The 15,152-nt window shown below is 52.2% G+C and overlaps 7 protein-coding genes across 7 annotated transcripts; 3 read left to right on the top strand and 4 right to left on the bottom strand.

The window, feature by feature from the left end:
- Positions 1-567: 567 nt before the first annotated feature.
- IAQ61_002604 (uncharacterized protein) lies at positions 568-1,108 on the bottom strand (the record flags this gene model as incomplete). Its single annotated transcript, XM_066095610.1, has 2 exons — positions 568-927; positions 1,034-1,108. The coding sequence occupies 2 exons, from the start codon at positions 1,106-1,108 to the stop codon at positions 568-570; spliced, it is 435 nt and encodes a 144-aa protein (XP_065954446.1).
- Positions 1,109-1,214: 106 nt separating this feature from the next.
- IAQ61_002603 (uncharacterized protein) lies at positions 1,215-2,830 on the top strand (the record flags this gene model as incomplete). Its single annotated transcript, XM_066095609.1, has 3 exons — positions 1,215-1,261; positions 1,318-1,378; positions 1,427-2,830. 3 exons carry the CDS (start codon positions 1,215-1,217, stop codon positions 2,828-2,830), a joined length of 1,512 nt encoding a protein of 503 aa, XP_065954445.1.
- A 153-nt stretch (positions 2,831-2,983) lies between these two features.
- On the bottom strand, positions 2,984-3,771 carry IAQ61_002602 (uncharacterized protein; the record flags this gene model as incomplete). The annotated part of the gene is made up of 4 exons (XM_003834458.1): positions 2,984-3,258; positions 3,354-3,559; positions 3,621-3,637; positions 3,697-3,771. 4 exons carry the CDS (start codon positions 3,769-3,771, stop codon positions 2,984-2,986), a joined length of 573 nt encoding a protein of 190 aa, XP_003834506.1.
- Positions 3,772-4,135: 364 nt separating this feature from the next.
- Positions 4,136-8,736, top strand: IAQ61_002601 (uncharacterized protein; the record flags this gene model as incomplete). The annotated part of the gene is made up of 3 exons (XM_003834457.2): positions 4,136-4,508; positions 4,566-8,057; positions 8,147-8,736. 3 exons carry the CDS (start codon positions 4,136-4,138, stop codon positions 8,734-8,736), a joined length of 4,455 nt encoding a protein of 1,484 aa, XP_003834505.2.
- Positions 8,737-9,176: 440 nt separating this feature from the next.
- Positions 9,177-10,746, bottom strand: IAQ61_002600 (uncharacterized protein; the record flags this gene model as incomplete). The annotated part of the gene is made up of 3 exons (XM_003834456.1): positions 9,177-9,950; positions 10,017-10,567; positions 10,620-10,746. 3 exons carry the CDS (start codon positions 10,744-10,746, stop codon positions 9,177-9,179), a joined length of 1,452 nt encoding a protein of 483 aa, XP_003834504.1.
- Positions 10,747-11,057: 311 nt separating this feature from the next.
- On the top strand, positions 11,058-11,964 carry IAQ61_002599 (uncharacterized protein; the record flags this gene model as incomplete). The annotated part of the gene is made up of 7 exons (XM_003834455.1): positions 11,058-11,084; positions 11,141-11,181; positions 11,243-11,255; positions 11,323-11,388; positions 11,452-11,494; positions 11,571-11,708; positions 11,801-11,964. The coding sequence occupies 7 exons, from the start codon at positions 11,058-11,060 to the stop codon at positions 11,962-11,964; spliced, it is 492 nt and encodes a 163-aa protein (XP_003834503.1).
- Positions 11,965-12,334: 370 nt separating this feature from the next.
- Positions 12,335-15,093, bottom strand: IAQ61_002598 (uncharacterized protein; the record flags this gene model as incomplete). The annotated part of the gene is made up of 3 exons (XM_066095608.1): positions 12,335-12,595; positions 12,657-14,637; positions 14,954-15,093. 3 exons carry the CDS (start codon positions 15,091-15,093, stop codon positions 12,335-12,337), a joined length of 2,382 nt encoding a protein of 793 aa, XP_065954444.1.
- Positions 15,094-15,152: the final 59 nt, after the last annotated feature.

Below are 15,152 nucleotides of genomic sequence, written 5' to 3'. Positions count from 1 at the left end.
CGTTCGTCTTGCAACTTGGATTTATAGTGTAGGACAGTTTCCTTTATACTTAGTAACAGATACTTGATGCTGATGCTTGCTCCGAATTCATTTGTTACTTGCCTCTCTAATACCATCTTCATCACTCCGTAATACAGCGACAAGTATCACCTTCTGCTTGAACTAGGCGATATCACCAAGATGAGAACGTGATAGACTGGTCCCACTATATAGAGACGAGGAGGTAACATAAGCCCGCAAGATCTCAGAAGATACATGTCGCAAAGAAAATGAAGCTATGTAATGACAGGAGGGGGCTCGTTAATTTAGTCCACCACAGGTACCCACCCTCAACTTGTCAAGAGATACTAGACAGCGCTGGAAATAGTTATGTGCAATCAAAGAATCTTTCTCAAAGCTTATAATCGTCCCGAGATTAGACTATTGTATTCTTTATAGTATTTAAGATAAAATCTACTGCGTGCTATGGCTGTGCTAAATGCTTTCCTGCCGAGTGCCTACCTACTGCTTATACTAAAAAGTAAGGGAGAAATGGCAAAAAAAGAACAAACGAAACAGCAGAATAAGTCAATAAAACCAAAAATCGACACCAGAGGGACTCGAACCCTCAATCTTTGCCACCGGAAAGCAACGCCTTACCATTAGGCCATGGTGCCAGTCTAGTTCACTTTCGAAGCATTGAATAGGATTTTTAGAATTTAGATGGTTTATAATCCTGAAAACTTGGGCACTAGTCAGCCGAGACCCCAGCCCACAGTCGCCCTTGAGATCATACAATGCCAAATCAACCTTTGGCCACACCAGGCCTTGTAACAACCAGTGGTCAGCAATATCAGGCATTTGCACACCACAAACTACATGCCTGGAAGAAATGCACGCTCTGCAAGGATGGTTCGTGGCCATTAAAGCTACATGCTGCGTTCCAATCTAGCGTTGTGATTACAATAAATTCTTTTTTGGAGATGGAGCGGTTTCGTGTTGCGGGTTGATGTGCCCGAAGATGCTATCCGTGTCAACCACGCCCTGGCGTTACCGGTCCTGGTACCGGTATCACGAACCGAGGCGTTGGGTCTTTCGACGACGATCTCCGAACATTTTGACGTTGCATACAACGGTACAACCCTCCTCATCACTGAATTGCACATTGAATGACGCACGTCTATGCATACCAATTTGTGTGACTGAATACACATACATATTTTCAACTACAAGATATGTCTTCGGCCGCGCGACGTGCGGTTTTTTATAACCGAAGTCAATTGTATGTCACGAGATATTCTACTGCACACTCACAGGACAATCGCTCACTTCATGCAGTCTCAGTCACAACTTGCGCTCTACGAAAAACATCTCAGCATTACCTTTGTCGATTCATCAAGTAGGTTGGATCACCATATAGGGTTATTTGTATCTAAACGTTGATCAGACTCAACTACGACGGAACACATCCTCCACACCAGCAACAAGCGATGATGTGCATCCACAAGAAGCTACAGCAGCCGAAGAAAAATCTACCCAAGGCTCTAAAACTTCGACAAAAAGTATTATCCCGAAGAACTTCAATAAACTCGTAGCTGGGGCCAAAGAGTTGAAAAGGATTGAAAGGGAACTCAAGAACATCCACGCCAAGCGTCGCAGTCCTCCATGGACGGTCCAGGGACCGTATATAATACGGGGAAAACTGATGTGCTTTCATGACCCGGGTGCCGTCAGGATCGAGAAGAAAAGAGTGTTCGTTAGGGATAAGCCGATTCCCAATATCTGGCTGAGAGACAACTGTCAATGCAGTAGTTGTGTGCACGAGGCTACCAGGCAGCGGCTTCTAGACACGTTTTCCATACCACAGGACATTGAGATTACAGAGGTAACGATCAAGGATGGTAAAGTGCACATTGAATTCAGCGATGGCCACAAGAGCGAATGCCCAGTGTCCATGCTCAACGGAGCAGCCCTGCCCGCAGATATCAAAGCAGACATCCGTCAAGGTCTCATCAATCTTTCCCTCTGGGATGCTTCCATCGCCGCATCTCCTCCCAACGTCAGCAACAACCCCTCCGAATCCATCCAGCCCATTCTAAAAAACATCCGCCAATACGGCTTCTGCTACGTCGACAACACCCCCTTCGACACCCCGGATCCCACCGAACAGCTCCTCCGCCGCATCGCCTTCATCCGCGAAACCCACTACGGCGGCTTCTACGACTTCACCGCTGACCTTGCCTCCAAGGATACAGCCTACACCAACATCGCCCTCGAAGCCCACACAGACACCACCTACTTCTCCGACCCAGCCGGCCTCCAGGCATTCCACCTGCTCTCCCACACCGACGGCTCAGGCGGTGCCTCCCTCCTCGTCGACGGCTTCAAAGTCGCCGCCGACCTCAAACAACAGGACCCAGAAGCCTACCATGTTCTCGCTACCGTGAATATACACGCTCACGCCTCGGGGAATGAGGGCATCAGCATTCAACCCTACCGCGGCTTCCCCGTCCTCGAACACGACCCCACCACGGGCGAATTACTCCGCGTCCGCTGGAACACGGCAGATCGGGCTGGGATCGGGCTCCCGATTGACACGGTCGGCAAGTGGTACGACGCAGCGCGCAAATTCGACGCGCTGCTTAAGAAGAAGGAGAATGAGTATTGGGAGCAATTGACGCCGGGGCGGGTGTTGATTTTCGATAATTGGCGGGTGTTGCATGGACGGAGTGCGTTTACGGGGAAGAGGCGGATTTGTGGGGCTTATTTGAATCGGGATGATTGGATTAGTAGGTTTAAGATGGAGGAGTTTGGGAGGGAGAAGGTTTTGGCGAGTTTGGCTTCGGGGTAGATTAAGGGGAAGGGAAACTTGTAGTGCATCTGCATTCGTCTCCTTGTCCTCTGTTTCTTGGGAGACTTAAATACACGCCTTGCCATAGTCTAACGCAAAGAAATCTCCTCATCCTGTCCTGTGCCATCCATTCCTTTTCCAGTAGTTTGCTGTTTACCGTCCGTTCCTCTCCTGCTCCAATTCCAACTCGGCCTGCCTGTAGTACTTGGCGGTGTCTACGCCATGGTGGGGGTGATGGACTAGGTTGGGCCAAGGGATGATATGTGAGAATGTCGCCGCGTACCGCGAATTCCTGTGCGCAACACCCTGCATATAATCCGTCATCTCGGTGGTGCCATACAGCGGCTCACCCCTCTTGACCTTGTCAACCATCTCCCGCATGTCCATCTCCACTTCGCGGCGGTTCTCGCGGGCGCCGTAGAATCGCACTGCCGTGGCATCAGCATCGCTCAGCCCCCACCATGTATTTCAAAGGCAGACGGCAAGAGTGGAAGGGGGAGTTTGAGATGCAGGTATAACTTACTTGCCGACCTGGTGTACGCAAAGATGAAGCACCCCGTCACACCCACAGCACCAGTCAATCGCATAATGGGTGCAAACCCACCCTTTCCGACAAACGAGGGCGAGATTCGTTCCCAATACAGCATCAGACCGGGACTCATGGCTCCTAGAGCGGCGCCTTGGAGCCAGTCGGATGGGCGGGTATACCGCAAGACGCGGGAAATGTGTCTTCGTCTACGTTAGTCACTCTGCCAAATGGGCGCATCGCGGGGTTCTCGTGAGGGCGTACGGGTCATTGTCAATGAGCTGTCAGGTGTGTTAGCCGGTGCATTGCTCCAGACTCAAGATCCGCAATTTGGACTCACAGGATACTCTCCCGTAGGAACCTTGTCCGGCACAACAGCCTGGTGCCTCACCGCGGCGTCCTGAGCTGAAGCCATTGCGTGTGTGCGTGTCTATGTGGGTATGTTGGTGGCCGTCTGGCGTGGTGCGCTGCTAATAGACGTGACGTGGGTGCTGGTTCGGCGAGGTGAGGTTGGGGTTGCGAGAAGGTGACGGCACTTGCCGCCGCAGCGGGCCCGGCTCCTCTTGAGAGTCTTTTTGCGCGCGGCAAGCGTCCCTTTCCCGTTACGCGCGACCTCCAACTGTTAGAATCTCTTGGCGCGTCTGCGCTTTTGAACACCCGTCCAGATTCTGGAAACACCAAAAAGGACGAACAATGCGCGCAGGGGGATTGACGTGCGCCGCCGAAATACTACCATCGGACTTATAAGAGGGAGGGGAAAAAAAAAGCGGCTCCGGAAAATGGAAGATATCAAGCCTACTGGCCCGGTGAGCGCGTCGTCGGCGCATGCGACCAGCGATGCGATTGCGATTCAGCATGCCCGTCCAACCGTTGCAGATTTACATGGCGAGAACCACTTTGCGCAGGTGGCAAGGAAGCACTGGCTGGGTGCAAAGAAGCCGCCCAAAGTACGGCCCGAGGTGGTGAAGAAAGAGCTGTGGGACGAGCTGGAGAATGGCGAGTTTGCGTACTCGTCGCTACTCATGCTGGAGAATCTACAGTTGCTGGAGAGGTACCTATGGCCAGGGTTTACAGAGGATGCGTCAAACTACCACCATTTGCTTCTGGCGCTCATGGTCAATGTCAAGAGGAGAGAGGGCTTGGCTTGCTGGGGTGAGTGCAACGAGATACTATTTGATCACACACGAGGCAGAGGCTGACATATCGAAGAACACTTTGCAAGCAAACCTGCCGAATTCTCGTCCTTCTTTCGTCGCATCCTGTCCATGACGGTAGACCCTTCACAGCCAAGCAAGATCCGAACACAGCTCATCTCCTTCGTCATTGGCGCCTTCCAGTCACTAGACAGCGGTCTCGTACGCAAAGAATGCGCGCCACTGGTGGGCATATCGATATGGCAGAACCTCCACTCGGAAGCTGTGCGGGAGAAGCAGTTCGAGGAACACCAGATGTTGCGCAAGGCGTGGAGAGCCACGTCAAAACGCTTCGATGCTGGAGATGATGCGCTGAAGGCGAAGCTGCGGTTTGAGCGCTCATGGCTGTATACACTGCTGCTGGACTTTATCGACCGCCTATACAACAGCAACACCAAGCAAGAAATGACAGACAATCTGGCCTATTGCGAGCGCTTCATGGAGCTGTTGACAGATTTACAGAGCCAGCTGCCTACGAGAAGGTATGTCAATGCGCTGTTACGGGACTTGAACTTGTTGCCTGCGATTTGTCTGTCACCCATGTACACGGACGAAGACAATGGTCTCTTCCGCGATCTGCATGATTTATTGAACCACTACACAAACTTCCCCATCGAGGACCAGACTGGAAGGCAATACACCAAGTTGGAATACGACCAGCAGCATTATGACACGTTGGCAAGACTACAACGGATAGGCTATGCGACGTATCAAGAAAAACTGCAGTTGATGGCACTTGCCAACTATGGGAGCATTGGAAACAGGGAAGAGTTGGATGGCCATCTGCGAGCACTGAACGACACCGAGCTTGTGGAGCTGTGCTCGCTCATGGGTCTTCGAACCGAGTATCCAAGCTCGACTTACCTTGTGCGAGACCGCGCATTCTACATGGAGGCTCTCATCGCGCTGGTCGAACGAAGGCCAATGTTCAAAGACATTGTACGTGACATGCCCGCGTTACCGACAGAAAAGATTCTGTACGAGGAGACATTCCTGCGAAATGAGTCTTACAACGGCTCAAGACCGCTGGCTATACCAAAACTCAACCTCCAGTACCTGACCATGGGCGACTTCTTATGGAGATCTTTCATCTTGTACCGGGCTGAAGCTTTCTATGGGATTCGAAAGGACATGGAGGATGTCGTCAAGCGTATGAAGCCGCAAGGCAAGGGTGCCAATGTGAGATTTGGGGGTGTTTCCAAGATGGCGCTTCAGATCATGAGACCCGCAGTAGTTGATGTGGCCCCTTCAAAAGTGGGCGAAGACCATCCAGCCTATGTTCGAGCAGAAATTATGCTCGATGTTAGCCGTCTTCAGTTTCCAGTACGAAGAGAGTGGGAGCAGCTTAGGCCCGATGATGTCGTGTTCCTGCTTGCAGTCGAGGGCAACGAGGATGTGCCCATGCGGAACGGGAGTCACCATGAACCCAACGCCGGAGAACAACTTGGACTACACAGCTTGAGATGTGCTCGGGTGATTCAAATCCAAGACGAGAACGGGCGACCACTTCGCGATCAGACACGCAACAATGATGGCTTTGGGCCCCGCGTACGTCAACGACGGCTCATCGTCAACATCGACGCAAAGCAATACAAGACCGACATGGTTCGAACTGCCGAAGGTCGCCCCAACATCTACGAGCACATCAACCTTGTCGTCCGCCGGAAGGGCCGGGAAAACAACTTCCTGCCGATCCTGGAGTCCATCAGACGACTCACCCTTTCGGACATACCTGCACCCTCATGGCTGCAAGAGGTCTTTCTCGGATATGGCGACCCTGCCTCTGCAACCTACAAGCGCCTTCCCAATCGACTGAACTCGATCGACTTCCGTGATACCTTTTTGAACTGGGAGCACCTGATCGAATCCCTACCTGGCAAATCCATTGAACCCCTGGACGATGCACAAGCACCTTTTGGTCCTCCATACGTGCTGCATTACCCTGCAGCTGCTGAGCCAGAGATTGCTCCTGCAAAGCCGTCGAAGAAGCGGCGTCGTGATCAAGTCGAGGTGGCACAACCTCTGCATGAAGTGCTGCAAGTGTCTACCTACAAGCCCCCGAACATGGGACCCTACCCTGCCGACGCACCCAAGGTGAATGCAGTCAGATTCACCCCAGCTCAGGTCGAGGCCATTACATCTGGAACCCAGCCTGGTTTGACGGTCGTGCTCGGGCCTCCGGGTACCGGAAAGACGGACGTGGCGACCCAGATTATATCCAATATATACCACAACTTTCCGGATCAGCGGACGTTGCTTGTGGCGCACAGCAACCAGGCGCTGAATCAGCTGTTCCAGAAGATTGTGGCGCTGGATATCGATGAGCGCCACCTCCTCCGTCTGGGTCATGGTGAAGAGGACCTCGAAACAGATGCGAGTTACAGTAAGCATGGCAGAGTGGAGTCGTTTCTCGAAAGAGGAAACTACTATCTGTCTGAAGTGGATCGTCTTGCGAAGAACTTTGGTGCACCAGGTGCTCATGGTAGTTCCTGCGAGACAGCCGACTACTTCAACCTCGTCTACGTGAAGCCCGCATGGGCACAGTACTGGGAAAGCGTGACCTCTCCAGACACCAGCGTCGACCAAATCATCTCTGAATTCCCCTTTCACGACTACTTTTCCACGGCCCCGCAGCCCCTCTTCCCACAAGCCGCAGACCGCGAGCAGATTCTCGAAATCGCACAGGGCTGCTACCGCCATGTGGAGAAGATCTTCACCGAGCTCGAGGACATCCGGCCGTTTGAAATCCTGCGCAACCCTAGGGACAAGGCAAACTACCTGCTCATCAAGGAAGCCCGTATTATCGCCATGACATCGACACACGCCGCCATGCGCAGACAAGAAATCGCATCCCTGGGCTTCCACTACGACAACCTTATTATGGAAGAAGCAGCCCAGATCACCGAAATCGAAACCTTTATCCCGCTCGCCCTGCAAAACCCACAAAACGGCCAGTTGCCCCTCCAACGCATCGTTCTCTGTGGCGACCACCTGCAAAACGCGCCTGTGATCCAAAACCTCGCATTCAGACAGTACGCCAACCTCGAACAGAGTTTATTCCAACGCCTCGTACGTCTCGGCGTCCCAACCATCCTGCTAGACCAGCAAGGTCGAGCCCGCCCCTCGCTCGCTCAACTCTACAAGTGGCGCTACCCCTCGCTCTCAAACCTGCCTCCCACGTTATCCAACCCGGAATTCCAACTCGCAAACCCGGGCCTCAAGTACGACTACCAGTTCATTGATGTGCAGGACTACAAGGGCAAGGGCGAGGAGCAGCCCACGCCACACTGGATTGTCAATCTTGGCGAGGCAGAGTACGCAGTCAGCTTATTCCAGTACATGAGGCTGCTGGGTTATCCCGCGGCCAAGATCAGTATCCTGACAACGTATGCCGGGCAGAAGAGCCTAATCAACGACGTGTTGGGGGTGCGGTGTAGTAAGAATCCGCTGTTTGGGCGGCCGAGGATAGTGGCGACTGTGGACAAGTACCAGGGCGAGCAAAACGATTGTATGTGTTTTTCTTCCCCCTTTTTTCACTATCGCCCCTTGGTTTTTCCCCCTTCCTCCACCTAACATACCACTAACACACCATCACAGACATCATCCTCTCCCTCGTCCGCACCCGCTCCATCGGCTACCTCCGCTCCCTCCGCCGCCTCACCGTCGCCCTATCCCGCGCCCGCCTCGGCCTATACATCCTCGGCCGCCGCACCGTCTTCGAAGCCGCCTTCGAGCTCAAACCCGCCTTCGACATCCTACTACAGCGTCCAGACCAATTGGCGCTCGTCCAAGGCGAAATGTGGGGCTCTTGCCAGAGGAAAATCGTCACTGCCGAGGTCGACGAATCTGCATCTGCATCTGCAACTGCAACTGCCGAGCATCAATCCAACGCCATTGATACCGCAGATGCCGCACCCACTCCTCAGCTCGAGGAAAGTATCATGCAGGGCGTCGAGCACTTGGGCCAATATGTGTATGAAATTACAAAGGCGAAAATTAACGCGTTGAAGCTGGCGGAGGCCCGGCCTGCGGAAATCGAGATGCTGGATGTGCGGGCCGACGCTGGTGCGCCGGTTGGAGGGGAGTTGGAGGATGAGGACGATGACGATGATAGGCCGGAGAATGTACTCCTTCCTGATGCGCAGGGTAGATTGTTGGAGGGAGAGGAAGGGGGAGGAGTAGTGTAGCGAGTATATAATGCGTTGTCTGTCAGTGTGGATTTTTGCAAGTCTTGTGATCCTGGTGATGGTGGCCAGGGAAAATGCATTTCTGGTGTCGTTGTTTTTAATTGCTGGGAGTTTGAATTTTGAAGAGGGGGGAGATGGGGCAAGTGTTGGGTATTTCGGACATTGTATATCTTGGAAAAGTGGAAGTCGTGGAAAGGGAGATGGATATGGGGGAAAGATGTCGAATTAGATTCATACTCTACATGGCAAATCGACCAGCTGTAAAAAAAAACACCGTGTCTAGAACAAAACGAAAAAGAGAAATACTGATATGCAAAACCAGTCACACCACCACAACGCCCGATTTGATGATGTATATAATGATATACCTTTTCCAGACTCTCAAACGCCCTAACAATGCCATTCCCCACAGCACTTCCCCTAAACAATCCCCACCATCCTCACCTCCTCCCCATCTCCCTATTCTCCTTCCTCTTCTTCAAATACGCCGTAATCTGCTCAATCTGGCTCACAAAAAAGCACCGCTGCTCATCGCGCCTCCAGACGAGCACACCCAGCGCATCCGCATAGCCCAGGACATCGCGATACTCTGCATCAGAGCCAAAATCCTTCATCAAAAACCCAGGCGTGACTTCGACGCGCTCGCCCTCGTATTCCCAGAGGCGGATCTGGTCCATGACCGTGGGCGGGATGAAGGAGACGTTTTTTTGCATTTGCGGGTGGGCGTAGGTGGAGAGGTAGGAGATGATTTGGGCAGAGGTGATGCCTGCCGAGACGGCCTTGTGCACGCTTTCTTTTGTTAGTTTGCCGGAGACGAGGTTGGGGAAGCGGTGTTGGAGTTTGGTGAAGAGGCTGAGGATGGCAATTTGGATGAGGCTGTTGGTGTAGGCGTAGAGTCTGTAGTTTGTTTCGATGATGATGAAGCCTTTGTTTGCGGTGGCGAGGGTGCCGGCGTTGCCTTGGTTGGCTTGGGCGATGTCGTTGCTTGAGGCAGACATGGCGCTGCCCGAGTCCGAGGTTAGGGTCGTGGCCAGGCGGGTGGGGTAAAATGTTCGTGCGTCTTTGGAGGTGCGGTATACGAGGCCCATTGCGGAGAGGTCGTCGAGCATTTGCAGTTGGGTGTCAGAGAGTGTTGAGATGGAGTAGTCGCGGCCAAGGTCGAGAGAGCCCAGCATGAAGAGGAAAGAGAGGACCTCTGTTTCAGACATTCCAAGCTGGTTCACATTAGCACAGTCATTCTAGACGGATTCTCGTGGACAGACGCGGTCGGGTAACCTTACCTCATGGACCATCTTCAGGTAGACGATGAGCAGACTCCAGACCTGCGCATTCGTCTCCTGCAGCACAAACGAGAATCCGTCCTTTGTTATTCTAGGAGTCCCATGTATAACCCTCACCAAATCGCCCTCCATCAACAACTTCTTGGTCCCTGGCCCAACTTCCGCCCTGGATATACTGTCGCTGCGCAGTCCCGCAGCGCCGCTAACAAGATAGTACAGTATGCCTTCCCATTGCCCCCTCGAGTACTCGTCCAGAAACTCAACGCTGACTTTTTTGCCTCCACTTTCCTCCCGAGTCGCCGGCACACCAAACGAACAGTGCGAGCCGGCACCTTCAAGCGCATTGCGCAAGCTCCGTTGGAAGCCTGGCGTCAATGCCCACGAAGAGGTCTTGCCGTCGTCGTTGCGCTGCTGCGTAATTATGTGCAGACAATCGAGAATAAAGAGCGCCTGTTCCTTCTCCTTGCGCGCGGTGGACTTAAACCAGGCGTCGAGGTCGGTGGTAGGGAGTGAGGTGGGCATGTACAGCAGGGCCATGACTATAGACTTGGCTTTGTTTTGTCAGCCATGCCCATTCCCTTCTTCGAGAGGTTCTTTACTCACCCAAATGCGGCAGCATGCAGCGAAACACCGCAAGCACCGTACTAGGCTGTTCATAGAGCTTCTTGTGCGTCGCCAGCGGCAGACCCTCCAGGTACTCGAGCGCTTGCGTTGACGACGAGACCGACATCGCGGATGATGTGGACGGGAGGTGTATACGATTTTACTTCCGTAGTATCATATTCAAAGGGTGTCCCTTGCCCGACTAGAACGGGTGTGTTGCGACGTTGAAGCGTGGTAAAGTCAAAAAGTACCCGGTATGGTGAAAGAAGGCAGCGTTCGTCGCGAAATGTACAATGACGCGCCAAGTGGGCGGGACTAGGGCCCCGCTTCCGCCCCGCCCTGGACTAGCGCCCGAGACTGCACGTGTATGTGCAAGTGCCGAGTGAGAACCCAACACCATCACATTTGACCAGATTGGCAAGCAAACAAGTAATCGCCATGCCTGCGTCAAGATTCGTGCGCTCTGTAAGTCATCTGAGAAAGCAATCCCACAAAGATTTGGACTGCTAATCACAACGCAGGTCTGGGAGTCCTTCCGAGCCAACTCTGGTCTGGAACCAAGGTACTTTGCTCTCATCCCAGGCAGAGAGCAATTGGAACTGATTCAAACCGCTTTTATATAGGCTACTGGATGGCGTATGTAGCCTTTTGTCGACAACACCATATACTCGGCCAACAAAGACTAACGCTATCCGCCCAATAGCTCCGCGTGACCTCCGCAGTCCCAGGCCGTGTCAAGTTCGAGCTCGATATACAAAAGGAGCACACTGTATGTCATGCATTCTAATCTCCATCCCTCTATTCCTAGTCCGTAAACTCAATTCTCACACAGAACCGTCTCAACATCCTTCATGGCGGCACAATAGCCAGCATGGGTACATCTAACCTTCCTTATATCCTCATCATTTCCCACCTTAAACCGGCTTCTAACACAACACTAATAGCCTCTAGTTGATCTCGGAGGCTCCCTAGCCGTAGCTTCCCGCGGTCTCTTCGCAACCGGCGTGTCCACAGACCTAAACGTCACCTACCTCTCTTCGGGTGGCAAAATCGGTGACTTGGTCAAAGCAGAAGTAACGTGTGACAAGTGTAAGCTCTGGTCCTTTTCTATTTCTCCCAACTTTTGTGCGCCATTTTCTCTCTCTATTTATAGTGATACAATACCTAACATACCACCTTAGTTGGCAAGACACTAGCTTTTACATCCATAAACTTCAGCAATAACAAAGGCGAGGTCTTTGCAAGGGGAAGTCATACAAAGTACGTTGCGCTGGCATGGAAGGATCCTAATAATATCGTCGAAGAACTCTCGCCGAAGCCGGTGGGAGGAGAGAGGAAAGAGTAGAGCCTTTGCAATGATCGCATTGTTGGTCACTCTGTAAACAAAGGCTATTAATCCAGAGGCATGTTACTTGCGAACCTACTCCAAATGGTTTTCTCCATCCATGCCCAATACCACTTTCATGATGTGGAATGGTGAGCTTGTGTGTCACACTAGTCCAAATAGCAGTGATGATGAATACTAAAGGCCGGAGCAATGTACACTAGGCCCAATACCATCCTCCCAAGTCATAAGTTCATACCACTCATGTTGTAAAAATCGTTGTAGTGCCCACACATGTAGTACATGCACAGCAATCCTCGTCATCTCATACAAACTGGCCATATTCCTAGCAACGTCCGAGGACCTCGCAGCAACGCAAAATGTCTAGAGATTAGGAATCGCCAGATGATGTGTCCACCTCTCCTTCGGACAAGATACCAGCGCCCTCTTCCTCTCCCTTCCCCTTCCCTTTGAGCAGATTGCGCAAGTTGACTAGGCTAGACTTCCGTGGCGTCAGCTTCCTAACAGCTCTTCCGAAGGCTCCTTGATGGGTGGGCGCCTTGTCGTCTTGCTTACGGTACGGTAACATTGCTGGGAACTCGAGTGGATTGCCGAGCAGCTTATTATCTTTCCTATACCTGTACTCGAATTCCTATAGTGCGGTTAGTGACTTCTTTCAGTGGAAAATTGTAGCAAAGGCTGAAACAACATACCCACAGACTGTCTGCTGCTTGATTGGTCGTACAGAGATCACGCAGTTGACCAAATATATAGCACGATGCCAGCTTCTCCTGGTCAAGATTACACCCATCCATGGGCCCCGTCCGAACGTGATCAGGGTTGAGATGCCCGAGCATTGCTTCAGTGCGCCAATGATCGAATCGTGACTGGAATCGTCCAGCCCAATAGAGAGGAGGCATGTAATCTTTGACCTGCAGGATTGAATCAATGTCAGCATTGTCTGAATCGGATTGAAAAGATATAGGCCAAGGCCGACGTCTAGAACCACCTGGAGAATGGCTTTCCAAGTCGTGTAATGATAAAGATCGCCGGCCGACCGGTGTATCGGGCGGTGGTGGTGGTGGCGGTGGTCGCGATGGCGCTACAAAGACACTACTGGTATCTGAGCACTCCGTTGCAGGGGTCTCAGCTACATTGTTTCGGGTGGCCGTAGATTTTGCACTGAAGCGGTACTTGTCGTCGTTCAAACCCCTTATTGTCGAAGCACTAGAATCTCCTCCCTGCATGTTGTCTTCAGGCCGCGGCTTTGTTGTGTCCAGCTCCAGGTGTGAGTGTTGATACTTGGTGATGTGTGCCAACGATTCTGGTCGATTCTGCTCAGGGATAGAAGGTAATGGTGGAGGAGCTTCCTTCCGTCCAAAACTATGAAAAGTAAAGGAACGGGGAAGCTTTCTCACCTCATGGTTTGTGGCAGCCAAAGCGCGTGATGACCGCCAAACACCAGCCAACCCGTTTGGGGTACCCAAGGTCTTTCTCTGCAAGTCATTACGAACGGTTTTATCTTGGATTCCGGGTTGCATGAAGTCAATGCTCGGTGTTGGCGTGGGCGGATCTTTGGGACCCATGAGACGTGGTTGCGAAAACATGCCGTTGCCAGTTACCTGAACCACGTCTGATGCTGGCCTGTTCACATGCAGTCTCGGCTGGAATCTTCTGGCGGTCATCGGAGTCTGCAGTGCAGAATACATGCTCGAACGATTTCTGTCCGCTGGCGGCGTAGTGTAGTCAAGTTGAGAGCTCTGCGCGGACGCAGCAGGCCCGAACGACTTTCTCTTTGGTGTGTTTCCGATCACTGCTAGAGACTCGCGTCCCGAAGGGTTTTCTCGGATATGAGATCGTCTTTGAGTAATACGCCGACTGTCAGAGAAATTCTCCTGCAGAAGGGGCTTCTCAACTACAGGAGGTACAGCAACTTTCTTAAGCGCAGACTTCCTCGGCACTGTGACGCCGGTTGGCTGTTGTGAATTGGTGACATTTACCAATTTCGGCGTCGTATGTGACCGCATCGCAGTCTTTGTGATGGTGCCAGTGGACCTTGCCTCGGAGAGTTGAGTGGACGCGACATATTTGAGCTGTGATGACGTTTGGGCCGACAGATGCTGACGTGGGCTTGACCCGCGGTTTTCAGAGAGCGGTGGACTTGGAGTAGGGATCTTCGATGGCGAAGCGTTGGATTTTGGGTCTGCTGTGGACAAAGATATCACCGAATTGATGCTCGTGTTCATATCTACGCTGGTCGTGGCTAGGGCCTGAATTGATACAGGGCGCGGTATAAAGCTGAAGGTTCGCGATCGTGGGACCACCCGAGGTGTTGTGTCGTTGGTTGCGCTGTTCGTAGTGTGGGCGTTGTTCACAAGTCTTGTGGGCTTCGTTGGCGTATCGTCAGAGCAAACATTTGGCCTAGTGACGACTGTTGACGAAAACGAAGTGTCGCATTCGTCAACGGCTTCCCTTGTACTGGCCGCATCACCTGTATCAGCTTCGGTATCGGTAACAGCCAATGATGGCACTCTCAACGAATGCCGTCCTGGAGTGGTCTTTCGCTGCGAGAGAGGATTGGAGATGAACGCAAGACCATAACTGAGCTTCCTGCGGAACTTGCTTGGGCCATTCTCTTGCAATTCGTTGCTCTCCGGCTGCTGCACCGCTTGCTTTTCTCGTCTACCTACCATACTGTCCGCATGTGCGTCACCGGGCTGCGCCGTCTCCCAGTGTGCGCGTATCCGCTCAAAATTCTGTTTATGGGAATAACTTAGCATGATTATAACGTGACACGAAGCGTGTCTAGAGGGGTTACTTACCAGCTCTGATCTGGTGTTGACGATGGTGAGAAACTGAAGCTGGGGAAACTGTGATCGTGGAAGGCGCGAGACAAGTAAAGTAGCAAACGGGCAACACCGACCTCTTTACATAGAAAGGAGCCAAAATCGTTCAGGGTCCAGCCAAGACCAATCAGAGTCAGCTAGTTGTGCACAATGAGTACAAGTACCTGGACATTGAAAGTTCAAAGTTCATGACCAATGCGGAGACACCAGGTTGTGGAGAGAAAGACAATATGTAGGCAGCCGAGACTTTGTCGTAACATTGAGGGTATTCCAACACTGGAAAAATAGGAACTCGAAACGCCATGATATGCAAGCATTTGGCCAACCAACCGAAGTGCTAGACTGCCTCAAGTATCCATGAAT

This window comes from Plenodomus lingam (assembly GCF_022343315.1).
Source record: "Plenodomus lingam strain CAN1 chromosome Unknown contig_14, whole genome shotgun sequence".
Lineage (NCBI taxonomy): Eukaryota > Fungi > Ascomycota > Dothideomycetes > Pleosporales > Leptosphaeriaceae > Plenodomus > Plenodomus lingam.
This window is presented reverse-complemented; position numbering and strand designations above follow the sequence as displayed.